Genomic DNA, 16,728 nt, shown 5'->3' with positions numbered 1-16,728 from the left:
TCATAACAAAACAGTTTAGAGTTAGAAGGTATTAATTTAATATGAGTCTGCTTCATTCCTCTCAGCACCAAGACAAGTGAGGCTAACCACCAAACTGAACAATGTAGCTGCAATGGAAGGAAAAGACGCCATTTTCAAATGTGCTGTCACTCCAGCAGACGTCCATGTTAAGTGGTTCCACAGCAGTATACCCATCACAGCTGGACCCAAGTACAAAATTGAGCACGGTGGTGGGAGTTACTCACTTACCATCACCTCTGTCACCCAGAAAGATGCAGGAGAGATTAGTATTGATGCAGAAGGCAAAAGCTGCAAAGCTACCCTTCAAGTACAACGTAAGAATGGGGACGAGTGTTAGAATATCTGCATTCATGATCTAAAACTGCAGTTTCCAAATTATTCTAAAATTCTGTGCACCCATTTCAGATGAACCTGTGACATTTAAGAAAAAGCTGGAAAACCTGACAGTGGAGGAGCAAAGTGAAGCAAGGCTGGAAGTGGAGCTCAGTAAGGTGTCAGATGAAGTCAGGTGGATGAAGAACAGTGTAGTGCTGCAGCCTGCTGGGAATGTACAGATCAAGGTTGATGGAACTAAGCAGGCTCTGGTCTTCAACTGTGTAACTTGTGCTGACCGCGGCATCTACTCTTGTGAAACTCTGGATGACAAGACCCAGGCCAAGCTCACTGTTGAGAGTAAGACTGATCGTTGTTCACCTCTATAAAGTGTTGGAAATAGGATTCATACTACAATGATAACATACAGTATTTTAACTATAAGAATAGCATGTTACTTTCTGTTCATATTTTTTGTGGATTCATTTAATTGCTTTACAAGTCACAAAGTCTTATCATTTACTAATGCTTGCACGGTAAATTCTTTTCTTCCCCCTTTTAGTGAAGAAGATTCAAGTAATAAAGGGTCTAACAGAAACCAAAGCACATGAAACAGAGACAGTAACGTTTGAGGTAGAGCTCAGTCAGCCTGATGTTGAAGGCTCGTGGACCAGAGATGGGGCCAAGATAAAGTTAGGAACAAACTGCCGCGTCACAGCCCTGGGAAAGAAGCATGCCCTGACACTGTCCAATCTCAAGAGGGAAGATGCTGGAACTATTGCCTTCCAAGCAGAGGGAGTCCATACCTCAGGCAAACTGATTGTCACAGGTCAGTTCTGCCTGCCATTGCTGCTGTTAGGGTCTTGCTTGATCAATCATTGTAACTTAAACTAAAATGTGTTGTTTGTGCAGAACCTCCTGCTATGATATCCAAACCCATGGCAGACATCAGTGTTCCTGAGAAGGAGAAGGCTTCATTTGAATGTGAAGTGTCTAGAACTAATGCCGATGTTAAATGGTTCAAGGTAAGAAATTATCATATTGTTTCAGTGTCTCAACGGGGAAATAACATGATTTGAAATACAGTGAATATGAAATATTTTGAAAAACAATACATTTGCAGAATGACGTTGAACTGAAACCGGGGAAGAGCTTTGGCATTCATTCCTTGGGCCGAAAGCGCACGTTGGTCATCAACAAATGCACGCCCGAAGATGGAGGCACTTATATCTGTCGCACCGCTGACGATAACACCTCCGCCAAGCTCACCGTTCATGGTAATTATTAATCGCATCACAAAGTAACAAATCAGTAAAGGTCTGTTCATGAGGGTGTAGTGTTGAAATGGGTTCTCTGAACTGTCGCTGTAGCCAGAGATGTCAAGATTGTGAAGAAGCTGGAGGATGTGGAGGTGATGGAGAAAGAGAGTGCTTCGTTTGTCTGTGAAATCTCACATGATGACGTGGAGTGCCAGTGGTACAAAGGAAATACCAAACTCAAAGCTAGTGACAACATCAAGATGAGACAAGAGGGTAAGGCTTCTAGAAATGAAAAGATAAAAAAATTCTTTGAATTCATGCATATTCATGCAGTGTTTTAGTTTTTATCAGAATAATATTACGACATATTTTCTTAACACCACGTTATTTCTTATTCCAGGCAAAACTTATGTACTGCTGTTTCGATGCGTTACCCCTGATGATATTGGTGAGATTAAATTCACAGCTGAGAAAGCATCTTCAGCAGCAACACTGAAAGTGAAAGGTGAGCGAGTTTGTCTGCTTTGTGCTATAAATCCCTCAACAGTGAATAATGTAGCCAGTTATGCATGGAATCAGTTAACCATGATGTTACAATGTTTAATGCTGTTGCAAATGGATTACTCTCATTCACTCAAAAGCTATCAGAAAGATGCAATGATTACACCTACCTGCACCTTTTAAACATTTCCTCTAAATTTAGAGTTTGTCTTCTCAGTCACCCCCCGGTGATAAATAAAATATTTCTGATTCTGATTCTGTATTTTGGCAGATGATGATGATGATAGACAGACATGATGATTTCTCACGAAAAAGACTCAACATAGTGCATCATTCTGACAGTATTTAGTCTGATGAGATAAATATCCGGCTGCAACTAACATTTACATTGTTATTCCTCATTGAGGCCTGATGGCACAATAAACACATCTCCATAACAACAGATCTTGGTGGTTTATACATTTGATTTTTAGAAGTCTCCTATGTAAGGATTATTCAGTTCTGAGGCAGAAAGGATGCATTGTAGTTGCTGTAAATGGAATAAACATGCACAATTTGCCTAATTCTTATGATAGAGCCTTTCTTAATACCGTAACAGAAATTTCAAGTCATGTATATATTATTGCTATATGCCTCAGCTTTGAAAAAAAAAAAAGGGTTGAGCTCAAGATGCCTAAAAAATGATGATGTATCATAATATTTTAGTCCCATTTGCTTTGGCTTTGGCATCATTCAGTCTGGACTGTGCCTGCCATCTACTGCTATGCGCTAAAGCAATAGCTTCGGCAAGGCCTCTGGCATAGCTTTTAGTGTTAATATGCTGCTCGCGTAATAGTGTTCATTCACTAAGTATTATTGTTACTGTAGAGCTTCCTGCCAAGTTTGTGAAGAAACTCAGGGATAAGATAGCGATGTATAAGCATCGTGGTCATCTTGAATGCCAAGTGTCACGTGCCAGTGCAAAGGTGAAGTGGTTCAAAAACAAGATGGAGATCAAGCCGAACAAAAAGTACGAGATTAAAAGTGAAGATGTGTACCGAAAGCTCACTATCAACGACGTGGACTCCGGGGATGAAGACACATATACCTGCGATGCTACTGATGACAAGACGTCCTGTAAACTACTTGTGGAAGGTAACAAAGTGGAAGATGACAAAGATCAATTGGAAACTTATTGTTGATGTGAATAGATACACTATTCCCACAAAACAAGCCATCAGCTCCTAGGCAATGAGGCACTGGTTTTCTATATGTGAAATAATGTACTAATGGGATTTAATGGAAAATTCTGTTGATTTATTTCCTAACTATTTTGTAACAAGCCTGTCCTACTAAATTAGTTGACTTGAAACTAATTTCTCCGCCCAGAAAATACATGGCAAAATGTAACTGTCTTTGCAGTTGAAGTAACCTGTGCAGGTGTTTGATAGATTAGTCTCAGGGTGAAGTTTGGTGGGAATTTTGTCAGATTGTCACAGACTAAAAACCTCTGTAGGTATACCACAGTAAGTTCTTGTAATTGTATGATGTATGAGTTTTGGTGTTTTTGTTCAAGTTGTGCACTTATATTAGTATATCCTATTGTAGATAGAGGAATTACTTGATTTAGTTCTTGAAAAAATTCTCAGTACCCATCCCAGTTTTTCCATTGTTTTACAAGTTGAAATTCACAATACATGCAAAATATTGGATGCCATTTGCAGTTTTGTTTGTGTTTTTAAAAAGTGAATCATTGGAAACACTCTCATTTTATGAAATCTTCATATTGAGTTCCAATAAACCGTTCCTTTTTCACGATCCCTGCAGAGCAGTCCATCAGCATTGTACGAGAACTCAGTTCAGTAGAGGTGACAGAGCCCTTTGCAGCTGTTTTTGAGGTTGAAATCAGTATGGAACTGGTAAAACCTCCTATATGGACTTTGAATGGAGCTCCTGTGCAGGAGGGTGCTGATGTTGAGTTGGAGAAAGAAGGCACCATGCACCGTCTCACTTTCAAAAAGACCAAAGCATCAATGACAGGACCTGTACAGTTTACAGCTGGGAAGAGCAAATCCTCAGCAACTCTCACAGTCAAAGGTAAATGTTTGGAATTGGCCACAATAACTTTTTTCGAGTGATATTGTAATGCTGCCTCTGTGCCTAATCACCAACTGTTTCATATATTTAGAGCGTCCACTTGAGATTGCAGAGCCCATCAAAGACGTGAAGGCGAAAGAGAAAAGCTCGGCCACATTCACCTGCAAATTCTCCGCCCCACCCAAACAGATTAAGTGGTTCAAAGGTCAGGTAGCTCTGGCAGCTTCAGACAAGTACAACATGAAACAAGAGGCTACAAGGGCCCAACTCACCATTCAACGGTTGACTGAGGAGGACAGTGGAGAGTATCGCTGTCAGTCAGATCCTGCAGAGACCAGAGGGACCCTTACTGTTGAAGGTGCAATATCCACCTCTGAAAGCAACAAAAATGCAACAATTATGTAAAAATAAATCATCAGTGAAAGCAAGTGTACCTATCTGATCATCAAATTTATACTAATGTCTCTTTTCTATCAACTAGTGCGTGACATTAAGATCACTAAGCACCTGGCTGACACAGAGGTTGATGAAGACAGCGATGCCGTGTTCACATGTGAGATTAACTATGAAGATGAAGAGGTGCAGTGGCTTCTGAATAACAAAGTGCTCTGCAGTAATGAAGTCAACACCATCACACATGAGGGGAAGGTCCACAAGCTCACGCTGAAGAACTTGGCACCTCAGGATGGGGGGACCATCGTCTTTCAAGTCCGGAAACTGAAGGAGTCTGTCACACTCAAGGTCAAAGGTGAGGACTGCCAACCACTTTATTTACTGAAATTACTGAAGCAACTTGATATTTCAGATATATATCGGCTTGCCAGGAATAATTACAATTTTACTGCAAACATAAACACTTTCAAGTTCAGTGAACCTACTTAACCTTAGGGCTGAGAATGTGATATATGCCTCAGTCAATCTTACCTTTCTAAACAACCCTGCAGAGAAGCGTGCTGTGTTCCTCAAGTCACTAGATGATGTCATTGGAGAAGAGAAGGGCATGATAACGCTGGCATGTGAAGCATCAAAGCCGAGGGTTTCCCCAATATGGAGAAAAGATGGCAAAGTCTTAAAAGCTGGACCAAAATACGAGCTCCTTCACACGGGCAAGTCTTTGGGACTGATCATCAAAGATGTCACCAAAGAGGACGCGGGAGAGTACAGTTGTGATCTTGGCACAGAGGTCTCCAAGTCAAAGGTCACTGTAAGAGGTGAGTATCTCTATCATTTTGTACATGTTGTATTGTTTAGACAAACAGAAGTGGTAAATAATACATCTTATGGTTTTTACCTTAGAAATTGGTATTGGAATAACAAAATGGCTGAAATCAGCTGAGGTGAATGAGGGAGACACATGCAGCTTTGAGTGCATTCTGTCTCGCGAGAGCAAAGATGAGTGCACATGGACTGTCAATGGCCAAACTGCTACAAATGAAGGCCGCTTTAAGATCTCCAGTCAAGGACGCAAATATATGCTGACTGTCAAGGATGTCACGCCTGCGGATTCTGGTGAGGTGGTCTTCAGCATTAAAGACCTGAGCTCCAAAGCAACATTAACTGTGGAAGGTAAGTTCAACAGTTTTAAGAGGCCCGGAGACCAAAGACAAATGACTCTGAAATAAATATTTTCTCATCCGTTTTGACAGGAAAAGCTTCATCAGTGTCAAAGGGACTTGAGAATACATCTGCTGTTCAAGGCGAAGATGCTGTTTTTACCTGTGAGGTGACACAGGCTCGTTCTACTGTAAACTGGGCCAAGGAAGGCAAAGCCATCAAAACAAGCCAGAAATATGAGATCAGCCAACAGGAGAAGGTGATGAAGCTGACCATCCGTAATGTGTCTGCTAAAGACTCTGGAGAGTACAGCTGTGAAGTTGTTGGAGGTGCAACTACCAAAGCTAAACTGGAAATAAAGGGTAAGATTGAAAATAATCTTACGCCACTTAAGTGAAGACGCATATTGTGTGAAACTGCCCTGAAAAGCTAGCTGTTATCTTAACTACACGTGTTATGGGTTTTTGGCTAATCTTGTTTTTCTAAGACATTTGACAATGCTTCTCTTTTTAACAGAACCAATCCATAAATTCACTAAAGAGCTGGAGGACAGCCAAGCAGATGAGAAGAGCTCTGTGACCCTGCAATGTGAGACAGCACAAACCCCATCCACAGTCGTATGGCTTAAAGGCCACACAGAGCTCAAAGCAGGAGGCCGATATGTGATGTCCCAGAAGGAGAGGGTCTTAGCTCTCACCATCAAACACCTGGAGGATGAAGACACTGATATCTACACGTGTGACGTGGGCACTGCCAAGAGCATGGCAAAGGTGACAGTTAAAGGTGAGAACTTAAGCATGTGCAGTACAACGGTAAGACAAGAGATTCCAAATTTACTTTGATCCCCTCAGCTCCATAGATGAAACTCACTGAGACATCCATTAACTGTTTCACAAGCAGTTGAGCAGAATAAAAGTCATATAGTTACAGATAAGTACAGACCCCGCATATCAGACATTTGAAATTTAACATTTTGATTAATTGATCTTGTCACTTTATTTTATACATGTTGCATGGTTTTTGTGACCGATACTGAATGTTCTTGAAACTTTTGAGCACTTGTATTTTGCTTTATTTGTGCTTATACGGCTTAGTTTATGCTATGATGATAAATATGACTTGAGTTCATTGGATGGTTTGCTTTTGTTTTAAAAGCTATGTCTGTGATTGTATTGGAAAAAAAAGACATTGGTTATTGTTTTGAAGAGGAATCTGCAACATTTGTTTGCCTTGTCGGTTCTACTGATATGCTTTATGTACTGTATAGTGGTGGCTGGAACACAATAACAGCTTTCTGAATGATATTTAGGTTCGGGAACATTAAAAACTGGTTCTCAGAGACTTGTGCCCCATGTGCTTTGCGTTGTTTGCTTTATGTCACAGAAGGATGTGCTTTTGGTTTTTGTTCCTGTGCCATTTCTTTCATTTTTGTCTTGAGATTTGTATGATTGAGGGTTTATTAGCACCGCCATAGACTGTGAAATTCATCCATTTGCATGTGGTGATGTTTCTAAGTGACCTACATCGACATGCATTGTCTTGTTACACCTTCTACATTTAAAAAGTGATTTCATTTTACTGCACTGCAACGAGAGAGGTAAGTTTATATGTTGAAGGTGAACTTTCGTTAAGAGGAACATCAAACTTCGATCATATTTGAGTTTCATAAGTAAATGCTGGACAACTGAGACATCTCAGGTCCTCCATTATCTGCACTTGTGATTTCGCTTCCATCCTTACTGCCAAACAAAATCCAACAACATGTTTCGTATGAACAAGACACTGTTTATTTTATTTTAGCCCTACCAGCAAGTTTCAGTGAGAAGCTAAAAAACCAGACCAAAAATGAAGGGGAGGCGGTGACACTTTCCTGTCGGTTATCAAAACCTGCTGCTGACATCCAGTGGAAGAAAGGCTCTGAAATTCTAAAACCAGGAGAGAAGTATGACATGAAACAGAAGGACACCTCCTGTACACTTCAGATCATGAATTCGAAGGTTGAAGATAGTGGAGAATATTTGTGTTTCCGTGGAGACGAGAAGACATCTGCAATTTTGAAAGTCAATGGTATGAATCCATGTAGTCTTCGTCAGTGAAGTTTTGGAAAAGTTTACATTGTATTAGTCTGCTTTATTAGGCTTGATCATGTTTTGCTAGAAACACTTCGGTGAAACTTCCCCCGATTTTGACAACTATTGAAAACTTGCTCATTCAGCATTGCCACCAACATTCGTACAGAAGCTTCAGAACCAGGAGGCTGAAGAGGGTGCTATTGTTACTTTGCACTGCGAGCTGTCCAAACCTGGAGTCCCAGTGGAGTGGAAGAAGGGAACGGAAGTCCTGAAGTCTGGAGAGAAGTACCAGCTGAAGCAGAAGGCCTCTGTGAACGAGCTCCTGATCAACAAGGTTGTACCAGAAGACAGTGGAGAGTACAGCTGTGTGTGTGGAGACCAGAAGACCACAGCTAGCATCAAGATCAAGGGTAGGAAGAGGATTTTCAGAGCCATGGGTTTTTTTATACAATTTCTTTAAGCAATGTTTCAGTTGTAAAAGTTTAACTTTACATGTATTTTCTTATTGCATTTCCTCCGCGTTTGTGATTTTGTGTTTGTTTCTTGTGTGCATTGTGTTTTTTATGTATTTTGTCATGGAGTGCCACTGGTTACTAACTAACTAATGAACCATCAGCACAACCAGTGACCTTCAAGCAGAAGCTGGAGAGCCAGGAAGCTGAAGAGGGAGCCAGTATCACTCTGAACTGTGAGCTGTCTAAACCTGGAGTCCCAGTGGAGTGGAAGAAGGGAACAGAAGTCCTGAAGTCTGGAGAGAAGTACCAGCTGAAGCAGAAGGCCTCTGTGAACGAACTCCTGATCAACAAGGTTGTGCCAGAAGACAGTGGAGAGTACAGCTGTGTGTGTGGAGACCAGAAGAGCACAGCTAGCATCAAGATCAAGGGTAGGAAGAGGATTTTCAGAGCCATGGGTTTTTTTTATACAATTTCTTTAAGCAATGTTTCAGTTGTAAAAGTTTAACTTTACATGTATTTTCTTATTGCATTTCCTCCGCGTTTGTGATTTTGTGTTTGTTTCTTGTGTGCATTGTGTTTTTTATGTATTTTGTCATGGAGTGCCACTGGTTACTAACTAACTAATGAACCATCAGCACAACCAGTGACCTTCAAGCAGAAGCTGGAGAGCCAGGAAGCTGAAGAGGGAGCCAGTATCACTCTGAACTGTGAGCTGTCCAAACCTGGAGTCCCAGTGGAGTGGAAGAAGGGAACAGAAGTCCTGAAATCTGGAGAGAAGTACCAGCTGAAGCAGAAGGCCTCTGTGAACGAGCTCCTGATCAACAAGGTTGTACCAGAAGACAGTGGAGAGTACAGCTGTGTGTGTGGAGACCAGAAGAGCACAGCCAGCATCAAGATCAAGGGTAGGAAGAGGATTTTCAGAGAGTCAGAATTATTAGAAATAATAAAAACATGTTAGAAGAATTGTTAAGAAATGTTTAATTTGTAAATGTTCTTTTTTTTTCAAGTCTACATGTCTTTGTGGATTACACCTCCTCAGTGTTTGTAATTGTTTCTATGTTTTTTATGTATGAATTGTAATTTCTATGTTTTATGTAATGGCATGCCACTGGTTACTAACAAACTAATTCATGCTCAGCCCAACCAGTGACATTCAAACAGCAGCTAGAGAGCCTGGAAGCTGAAGAGGGAGCCAGTATCACTCTGAACTGTGAGCTGTCCAAACCTGGAGTCCCAGTGGAGTGGAAGAAGGGAACAGAAGTCCTGAAGTCTGGAGAGAAGTACCAGCTCAAGCAGAAGGCCTCTGTGAACGAACTCCTGATCAACAAGGTTGTGCCAGAAGACAGTGGAGAGTACAGCTGTGTGTGTGGAGACCAGAAGACCACAGCTAGCATCAAGATCAAGGGTAGGAAGAGGATTTTCAGAGCCATGGGTTTTTTTTATACAATTTCTTTAAGCAATGTTTCAGTTGTAAAAGTTTAACTTTACATGTATTTTCTTATTGCATTTCCTCCGCGTTTGTGATTTTGTTTTTGTTTCTTGTGTGCATTGTGTTTTTTATGTATTTTGTCATGGAGTGCCACTGGTTACTAACTAACTAATGAACCATCAGCTCAACCAGTGACCTTCAAGCAGAAGCTGGAGAGCCAGGAAGCTGAAGAGGGAGCCAGTATCACTCTGAACTGCGAGCTGTCCAAACCTGGAGTCCCAGTGGAGTGGAAGAAGGGAACAGAAGTCCTGAAGTCTGGAGAGAAGTACCAGCTGAAGCAGAAGGCCTCTGTGAACGAACTCCTGATCAATAAGGTTGTGCCAGAAGACAGTGGAGAGTACAGCTGTGTGTGTGGAGACCAGAAGAGCACAGCCAGCATCAAGATCAAGGGTAGGAAGAGGATTTTCAGAGCCATGGGTTTTTTATACAATTTTTTAAGCAATGTTTCAGTTGTAAAAGTTTAACTTTACATGTATTTTCTTATTGCATTTCCTCCGCGTTTGTGATTTTGTGTTTGTTTCTTGTGTGCATTGTGTTTTTTATGTATTTTGTCATGGAGTGCCACTGGTTACTAACTAACTAATGAACCATCAGCACAACCAGTGACCTTCAAGCAGAAGCTGGAGAGCCAGGAAGCTGAAGAGGGAGCCAGTATCACTCTGAACTGTGAGCTGTCCAAACCTGGAGTCCCAGTGGAGTGGAAGAAGGGAACAGAAGTCCTGAAATCTGGAGAGAAGTACCAGCTGAAGCAGAAGGCCTCTGTGAACGAACTCCTGATCAACAAGGTTGTGCCAGAAGACAGTGGAGAGTACAGCTGTGTGTGTGGAGACCAGAAGAGCACAGCCAGCATCAAGATCAAGGGTAGGAAGAGGATTTTCAGAGTCATGGGTTTTTTATACAATTTTTTTAAGCAATGTTTCATTTGTAGGTATTTTTATTTTGAAGTCTCTATATGTTTATGGATTGCACCTCTTCTCTGTTTGTGATTTTGTGTTTGTTTATCTGTGTGCATTGTATTTTCTGTGTCTTATACAACTGCATGCCACTGGTTACTAACAAGCTAATTCATGCTCAGCCCAACCAGTGACCTTCAAGCAGAAGCTGGAGAGCCAGGAAGCTGAAGAGGGAGCCAGTATCACTCTGAACTGTGAGCTGTCCAAACCTGGAGTCCCAGTGGAGTGGAAGAAGGGAACAGAAGTCCTGAAATCTGGAGAGAAGTACCAGCTGAAGCAGAAGGCCTCTGTGAACGAGCTCCTGATCAACAAGGTTGTGCCAGAAGACAGTGGAGAGTACAGCTGTGTGTGTGGAGACCAGAAGAGCACAGCTAGCATCAAGATCAAGGGTAGGAAGAGGATTTTCAGAGCCATGGGTTTTTTATACAATTTCTTTAAGCAATGTTTCAGTTGTAAAAGTTTAACTTTACATGTATTTTCTTATTGCATTTCCTCCGCATTTGTGATTTTGTGTTTGTTTCTTGTGTGCATTGTGTTTTCTATGTCTTATACAACTGCATGCCACTGGTTACTAACAAGCTAATTCATGCTCAGCCCAACCAGTGACCTTCAAGCAGAAGCTGGAGAGCCAGGAAGCTGAAGAGGGAGCCAGTATCACTCTGAACTGTGAGCTGTCCAAACCTGGAGTCCCAGTGGAGTGGAAGAAGGGAACAGAAGTCCTGAAATCTGGAGAGAAGTACCAGCTGAAGCAGAAGGCCTCTGTGAACGAACTCCTGATCAACAAGGTTGTGCCAGAAGACAGTGGAGAGTACAGCTGTGTGTGTGGAGACCAGAAGACCACAGCTAGCATCAAGATCAAGGGTAGGAGGATTTGTGATTTAAATGTCTGCAGTATGTCAAGATTTTTTTTTCTTGCAATTTATTGATGGGTCTCACATTTGTGCTGTAGCATTTTGTCATGACACCTGATGCAATGTGCTGCTGACATTCACTCACATATCACTTTGAAATGTGATGTTGATTGGATTGAGTTGGTGGCATGATTGTATTAAAGTTATACTGTTTATACAAATTCTGTCTGGACTGTAGCTAATGTATCTGTAGCAGATGCATTTGCTATGAAATTTCTTCCACTGTTTTGATGTTATATCATTTTTGTTTCTTTTGCTTGCTTATGAAATGCATAGTTTTTGGATGTCTGACATAGTTAATGAGATGGTCCCTTCATATTTTAGTGGCTCCAGAGGTTGAAAGAATTTGCCTGAGTCGCTTTTCTTTGCTGTTGCAGTTTGAATTTTCCTTCCTTCTCGTGAATATTTTGTCACTTTTTGGACTTATCCTTTAAGAGGATTCGAAATTGGAAAACTAACAAAGGGCTCCTGTTATTGATTTCTTACAGTTTAGGAGACCCTGCCTTTTAATGTGTTGTACGTTTTAGTTTTCAGTGGTTAAAGTGCTGATGCTTATCCATAAACTTTCATTCATGTTGTACTGGAGCAACTAACAGTGTTTTATGGTGCATAATTACCCCTGAAATTGCTTTCAGGACCATTTATCAGGTGACATTTAGCTTACCTTGATAGGTAGGCTAAAGATATTAATAGATATTTTACAGGAAATAAATTTAAACGATTTTTCTCTCAGCTCTGAAGCTGTCAGCTCCTCCTTCAGCTGCTAAACCAGAATCCAAGGAGCAGGAGACCAAAGAAAAAATAGAAGGTATGAAGAGAAAATAGCTCACGAGACTTTCAGCTTAATGCGCTCTGTGTGTCTTGGTATTGGCATTTGTGTTGACAGTGATGCTGTCATCCTTCAAATTGTGCTTGCACTTTGTTGTCTGCACAGTTTGTGATAAATATCTACACAATTTATGGTCTTTTTTTTCTTAAACGATAGGTGCTTCTGTTGCGTCCCGTGCTAAATGCTCCCTCTGTCTGTTTGGGCCAGTTGTGTTGGTGTCATGCTTCTGGGTTCAGAACGATACCTCTTGTCGGCTGGTGTTTGCGTTCCCGCAGTCTTCTGTGTCGTATGACTAATTGTTTTGTTGTCTGAGAGGAAGATGCAGTTTAAAAGGATCTGGCAATGTCGCTGTTTTCTGCTGTAATACTTCAGGTGGTATTTCTATGTCAAAACTGTATTTGCATTCCAGTCAAGATGGTTGACTCTACTTCCATAGCTGCTAAAGACATTCAGAAGAGGCAGGAGATAAATGAAATTGTAGAAGGTAATTTTCTCAATTCTTACCTTTGCTTGTTTGTTCAGCACATTTCAAATGTAATGAATTGGTGTGTGCAGTGCAACATTTTGTTAAGGTGAAGCCAGAATTGAACAAAAACACAAAGCTTCTATGAACTTGAAACAATTGTCTCTCTGCAAGCTGCTGACTGATTGGTCATGAATTGGCTTCTTACAGGCTTCTTTTAGGCCATACATGTGTTTACCCAGACCTTTAGTCTTGGCTTAAGTGGTGCTATTACTTGCACTTGCTGGTTATTGTTGTGATTATGCTATGGCTTATGTCACATTTTTGCCACTTGTGCCTCTAATAAAACAATCATTTCAATCTAAGCATTCATGAATTGTTGTGTTCTCTGTGTTACGTTGTCGCATGGAGGCAGACTGTGGACGCAAAGACATATTTACGACCATCAGCTGTGGTTTTTTCGTGATGAGACATAAGCATTCCATGCAGCTGATGCGTTCATGTGTCAAATTGAAATTGTGTTCAATCATTATAGCTGTAACACTGCAAACTACTGGAGAGGTCCCTAAACAGCTTCTTCTCAATCAAGAGATAAAGAGAGGTTCACAAGATCTTGAAAGTGAAGTTAAAGGTAATGCAACATATGTCGGCATGGGTTTAATGGGTGCTTTCAATGCTGTAAACATGGCACTTTTGGCTTGCTGAAATCTCTCAACGTCAGTGCAGAACTGGAAGGTTTGTGGGGGAATGGCAGCTCAGTTTGGCTTTGGTGTCTGTCTGGTATGCAGATAGTTGAATGGCTTGAATATATAGAGTGAAGGTTATTGTTGTTTCTTTTAGTTCAACTCTATGATGCTGTTTTGTTTGTTGTATTCTGTTGTGAACTCTGTAGCGTGCCTGTTTTAATTCTGTGTTCTGCACTTCTTTGTTTACGCACCAGTTATTTTGTTGCTATTTGGTACTGTCATAAGTGATGTTTCGGATTGTTGCTTTCCGCTGGATCCCCAAATTGACCTGTGAGAAAAAATGGAGAATTTGCTTGGTTTTACTTGAAGCCTGATTTAAAAAAATTATATTTTGTAATTGCCTCCTGTTCTCACAAGCATCCCTTTGACACTGACTGTATGAACATCAGTATTTTTTTACTTTAATAGAAGGGCATTGTTCAGTCTGCAGAGTTAAAAAGCAGGCAACGGTGAAGTGTGCATAATTTGCAATTATACTTGGCAATGGCTGGCTGTTGTCTTCAGGTCATTGAACTCATCTCTGTAAGATTGCAAGAGTAATTTTGTATTGTATCCCAGCTGAGAAGACTGCTGCTGGAACAGCTGCCAAACAAGATACTCAGAGCCAGGGGACCAAAGAGCCTGCGCAAGGTAGCTCTTGATTTATATTTTTCTTCTTGGCTGTAGAGTACATTGCTGCTTATGGCCATATTCATTACCATCTTTGTGTTGCCACTTACAGGTGTTCTTGCTAAGGTTAACAGACCAAGATCCAAACATGTGTGCTTCATTGACGACACAGTGAAGTTTGTCAAGTTGCACATTGTCTCTGATGTAGTGTGCATTTGTAATAAATCGGTCTGTTATTCAAGGCTATTCAGAACTTGAATGCCACCTTGAGCCTGGCTGTCGACTGGTGCTGAAACTTGTTGGCTCATTCATTGGTTCACATTCTGTGCTTTTCCAGGCTATGTGTGTATTTGACCAGATATCTAGTTTTGGCTTTCCCTGCTCTATTTTGTGTACCTTTTTGGTAAATGTGGTCATTTTATTGATATGTCAAATGTCACGATCGGTGTTACTTACTGTAGTTGTGCTACTTTTTGCCGGAAAAAAAACAACAACATAATTTTGATATCAGAGTTTACGGATCTCTGTTCTCTGGGTCATTTGGTCACATGGGACTGATTGTTGGTACGAAGACTTATTTGTTCCCATTAGCTGCCTGTCTTTTGATTTGAATATTACATTTTGCTTGAGTTTTCTTGAGACCAATCACTGTGTTTAATCAGAACAGCTGTGACTCTAAAATCTTGAGAAGCCCCCTAAAGAGGAGCTACTCAAACAAGAGATTAAAAACATTTTCATAGCGCTCGAGGTGAGAGGTGAAAAATTTGACACGTTTGCATGTGTTTGTCAGATGCTTTGATATCCGTCAGTGTTGTAGACATGTTATTTAAAGCAACTCTTTGTGTATTTGGTGACGGCTGGCTGCTTTCGGATTATAGGCCTCATTTATGTAGGTTTGTAAGTTTAATGTTGTTTTTGATCCTAGCTACAAATACTGGTTCCTGAAAAGCTTTCAAACAAGCTACTTAGTGGAATGACACCAAGCTAGTGTCATGAAGCTAGTGGAAGATATGCAAAGATTCCAGGTCTTTGCTGACATTCTTCTGCCTCACAACATAGTGCACAATACTTTTACATTTCTCTCAGTCTATATGCAACCATATGTAGATGTTCTTGTTCTAATTCTGTTCCTTACTTTTTATGGTGAGTCTAAATATGTGTTTCATATTTAGCCACAGCTTGTCTGTATCGCTTGCAAGTTTAAGTTTACATTATTTTCCCCTCAATGGAATCAATGCCTTACATCAGAGTGTTGCCCTACTCATGCAGTGTAAGCTTGAACGTTCTCCAGTCCCCCACACGCCTGATAAGGATAAATAGATCAATGTATGAGTTTTAAGGCTAGGTTAAAGTTAAAAGGGTGTAGTTTGTTATAACATATAGTGATCAAGCTGTAAATTGCATCTAACTGAATCCTCCCCTTCAAATGTGTAATACTTGCTGTAGAGCTAGTCTTTAGTTGCTTCTTCCAGACTATTATTGATATTGTGAGTTGTTGTTTTTTATTTTTTTAAAAAAAGGACTTTTGATTAGGTAGTCTTACCATAAATAATCATACTTGAGGTACTTTGGTTTGTGAGGCATACAGCAAATAGTGACTGGTGATTATGTACTTGAGCCTGAGTCTGTATGTTGTTTTGTGCTAAAAGCCCAGTTTAGATTATGCAGGATAGTATTCATTTTCAGAAAACATTTATAAAATGTCTGGACAGTTACTAACAAATGTTCTTTAAATGAATGCAGTACACTTGGAAAAATGAATTGGTTGCTGTTTGCCACTATTGAAAAAGCCTTTTCAGTGCAGTGTTTGACTATGCGTAACATGTACAACCATCAAGAACGTTTCCACTATCACTCTCAAGTGATGATAGTGTAGATTGCACTATATTGTCTCGGCCACTGTGGCTTTAAAACATGTAGAATGTTGCTTTAGATTTATAACATTGTTATGTATGTAGGTCACGCTGAAGTTACAATTTTAATTGAATTAAAACCTACTCTTCTGTATTCTTAATGAATAATTACAGTCACAGCAGAAAATCCCCCAACTTCAATAAAGACATCCAAAGTTGAAGCTAAGAAGCAGGAGTTCTTAAATGTAAAATATGCTGATTTGTGCTGAAAATATGAGGGGTTTTTTTGTGTTGTATTTTTTGACAAAGCACATGCTGTTGGATGATTATCTTACTGATCCATTCAGGAATCATCATGTCTTGAGGGGATTGTCATCGGTCTGACTCCCTTGTTTTTACTTATATCAGTATCAAAACTACAATAGTATCCCAGTAATTGCTCTACATAATGTGTAGTTTGTTGTTGAGGTTGTGCAGTGTTTTTTCCCTCATCATTTTTGTTGTTTTCCTTTAGATTTTTATGAGACGTGTAATCAGCCTGATTGTGCTTTGTTCACTGTGAATGCCAGATATGTGGATATGGTTTGTTGTTTTCAGGTAAAACTAGTTAAGGCCTGTGGTTAAC

General features: G+C 40.4%; 1 protein-coding gene across 1 annotated transcript in view; it reads left to right on the top strand.

The window, feature by feature from the left end:
- obscnb (obscurin, cytoskeletal calmodulin and titin-interacting RhoGEF b) overlaps nucleotides 1-16,728 on the top strand; it is a 55,541-nt gene that overhangs the window by 13,616 nt on the left and 25,197 nt on the right. The window contains exons 20-46 of the mRNA XM_072364197.1: nucleotides 66-335; nucleotides 427-693; nucleotides 896-1,162; nucleotides 1,246-1,358; nucleotides 1,457-1,610; nucleotides 1,704-1,865; nucleotides 1,993-2,097; nucleotides 2,961-3,227; nucleotides 3,900-4,169; nucleotides 4,261-4,527; nucleotides 4,651-4,917; nucleotides 5,114-5,380; nucleotides 5,466-5,735; nucleotides 5,816-6,085; nucleotides 6,240-6,506; nucleotides 7,524-7,790; nucleotides 7,939-8,205; nucleotides 8,412-8,678; nucleotides 8,886-9,152; nucleotides 9,863-10,129; nucleotides 10,334-10,600; nucleotides 10,815-11,081; nucleotides 11,287-11,553; nucleotides 12,337-12,411; nucleotides 12,842-12,916; nucleotides 13,431-13,526; nucleotides 14,200-14,271. Of these exons, the coding sequence (XP_072220298.1) occupies nucleotides 66-335; nucleotides 427-693; nucleotides 896-1,162; nucleotides 1,246-1,358; nucleotides 1,457-1,610; nucleotides 1,704-1,865; nucleotides 1,993-2,097; nucleotides 2,961-3,227; nucleotides 3,900-4,169; nucleotides 4,261-4,527; nucleotides 4,651-4,917; nucleotides 5,114-5,380; nucleotides 5,466-5,735; nucleotides 5,816-6,085; nucleotides 6,240-6,506; nucleotides 7,524-7,790; nucleotides 7,939-8,205; nucleotides 8,412-8,678; nucleotides 8,886-9,152; nucleotides 9,863-10,129; nucleotides 10,334-10,600; nucleotides 10,815-11,081; nucleotides 11,287-11,553; nucleotides 12,337-12,411; nucleotides 12,842-12,916; nucleotides 13,431-13,526; nucleotides 14,200-14,271 (5,937 nt within the window). The remainder of the gene's footprint in view (nucleotides 1-65; nucleotides 336-426; nucleotides 694-895; nucleotides 1,163-1,245; nucleotides 1,359-1,456; nucleotides 1,611-1,703; nucleotides 1,866-1,992; nucleotides 2,098-2,960; nucleotides 3,228-3,899; nucleotides 4,170-4,260; nucleotides 4,528-4,650; nucleotides 4,918-5,113; nucleotides 5,381-5,465; nucleotides 5,736-5,815; nucleotides 6,086-6,239; nucleotides 6,507-7,523; nucleotides 7,791-7,938; nucleotides 8,206-8,411; nucleotides 8,679-8,885; nucleotides 9,153-9,862; nucleotides 10,130-10,333; nucleotides 10,601-10,814; nucleotides 11,082-11,286; nucleotides 11,554-12,336; nucleotides 12,412-12,841; nucleotides 12,917-13,430; nucleotides 13,527-14,199; nucleotides 14,272-16,728) is intronic.

The sequence above is a fragment of the Leuresthes tenuis genome, unplaced genomic scaffold (assembly GCF_036924035.1).
Source record: "Leuresthes tenuis unplaced genomic scaffold, fLeuTen1.0.hap1 SCAF_14, whole genome shotgun sequence".
In the NCBI taxonomy this organism is placed as follows: Eukaryota; Metazoa; Chordata; class Actinopteri; order Atheriniformes; family Atherinopsidae; genus Leuresthes; species Leuresthes tenuis.
The sequence above is the reverse complement of the archived record's forward strand: the minus strand, read 5'-3'. Positions and strand labels throughout refer to the sequence as shown.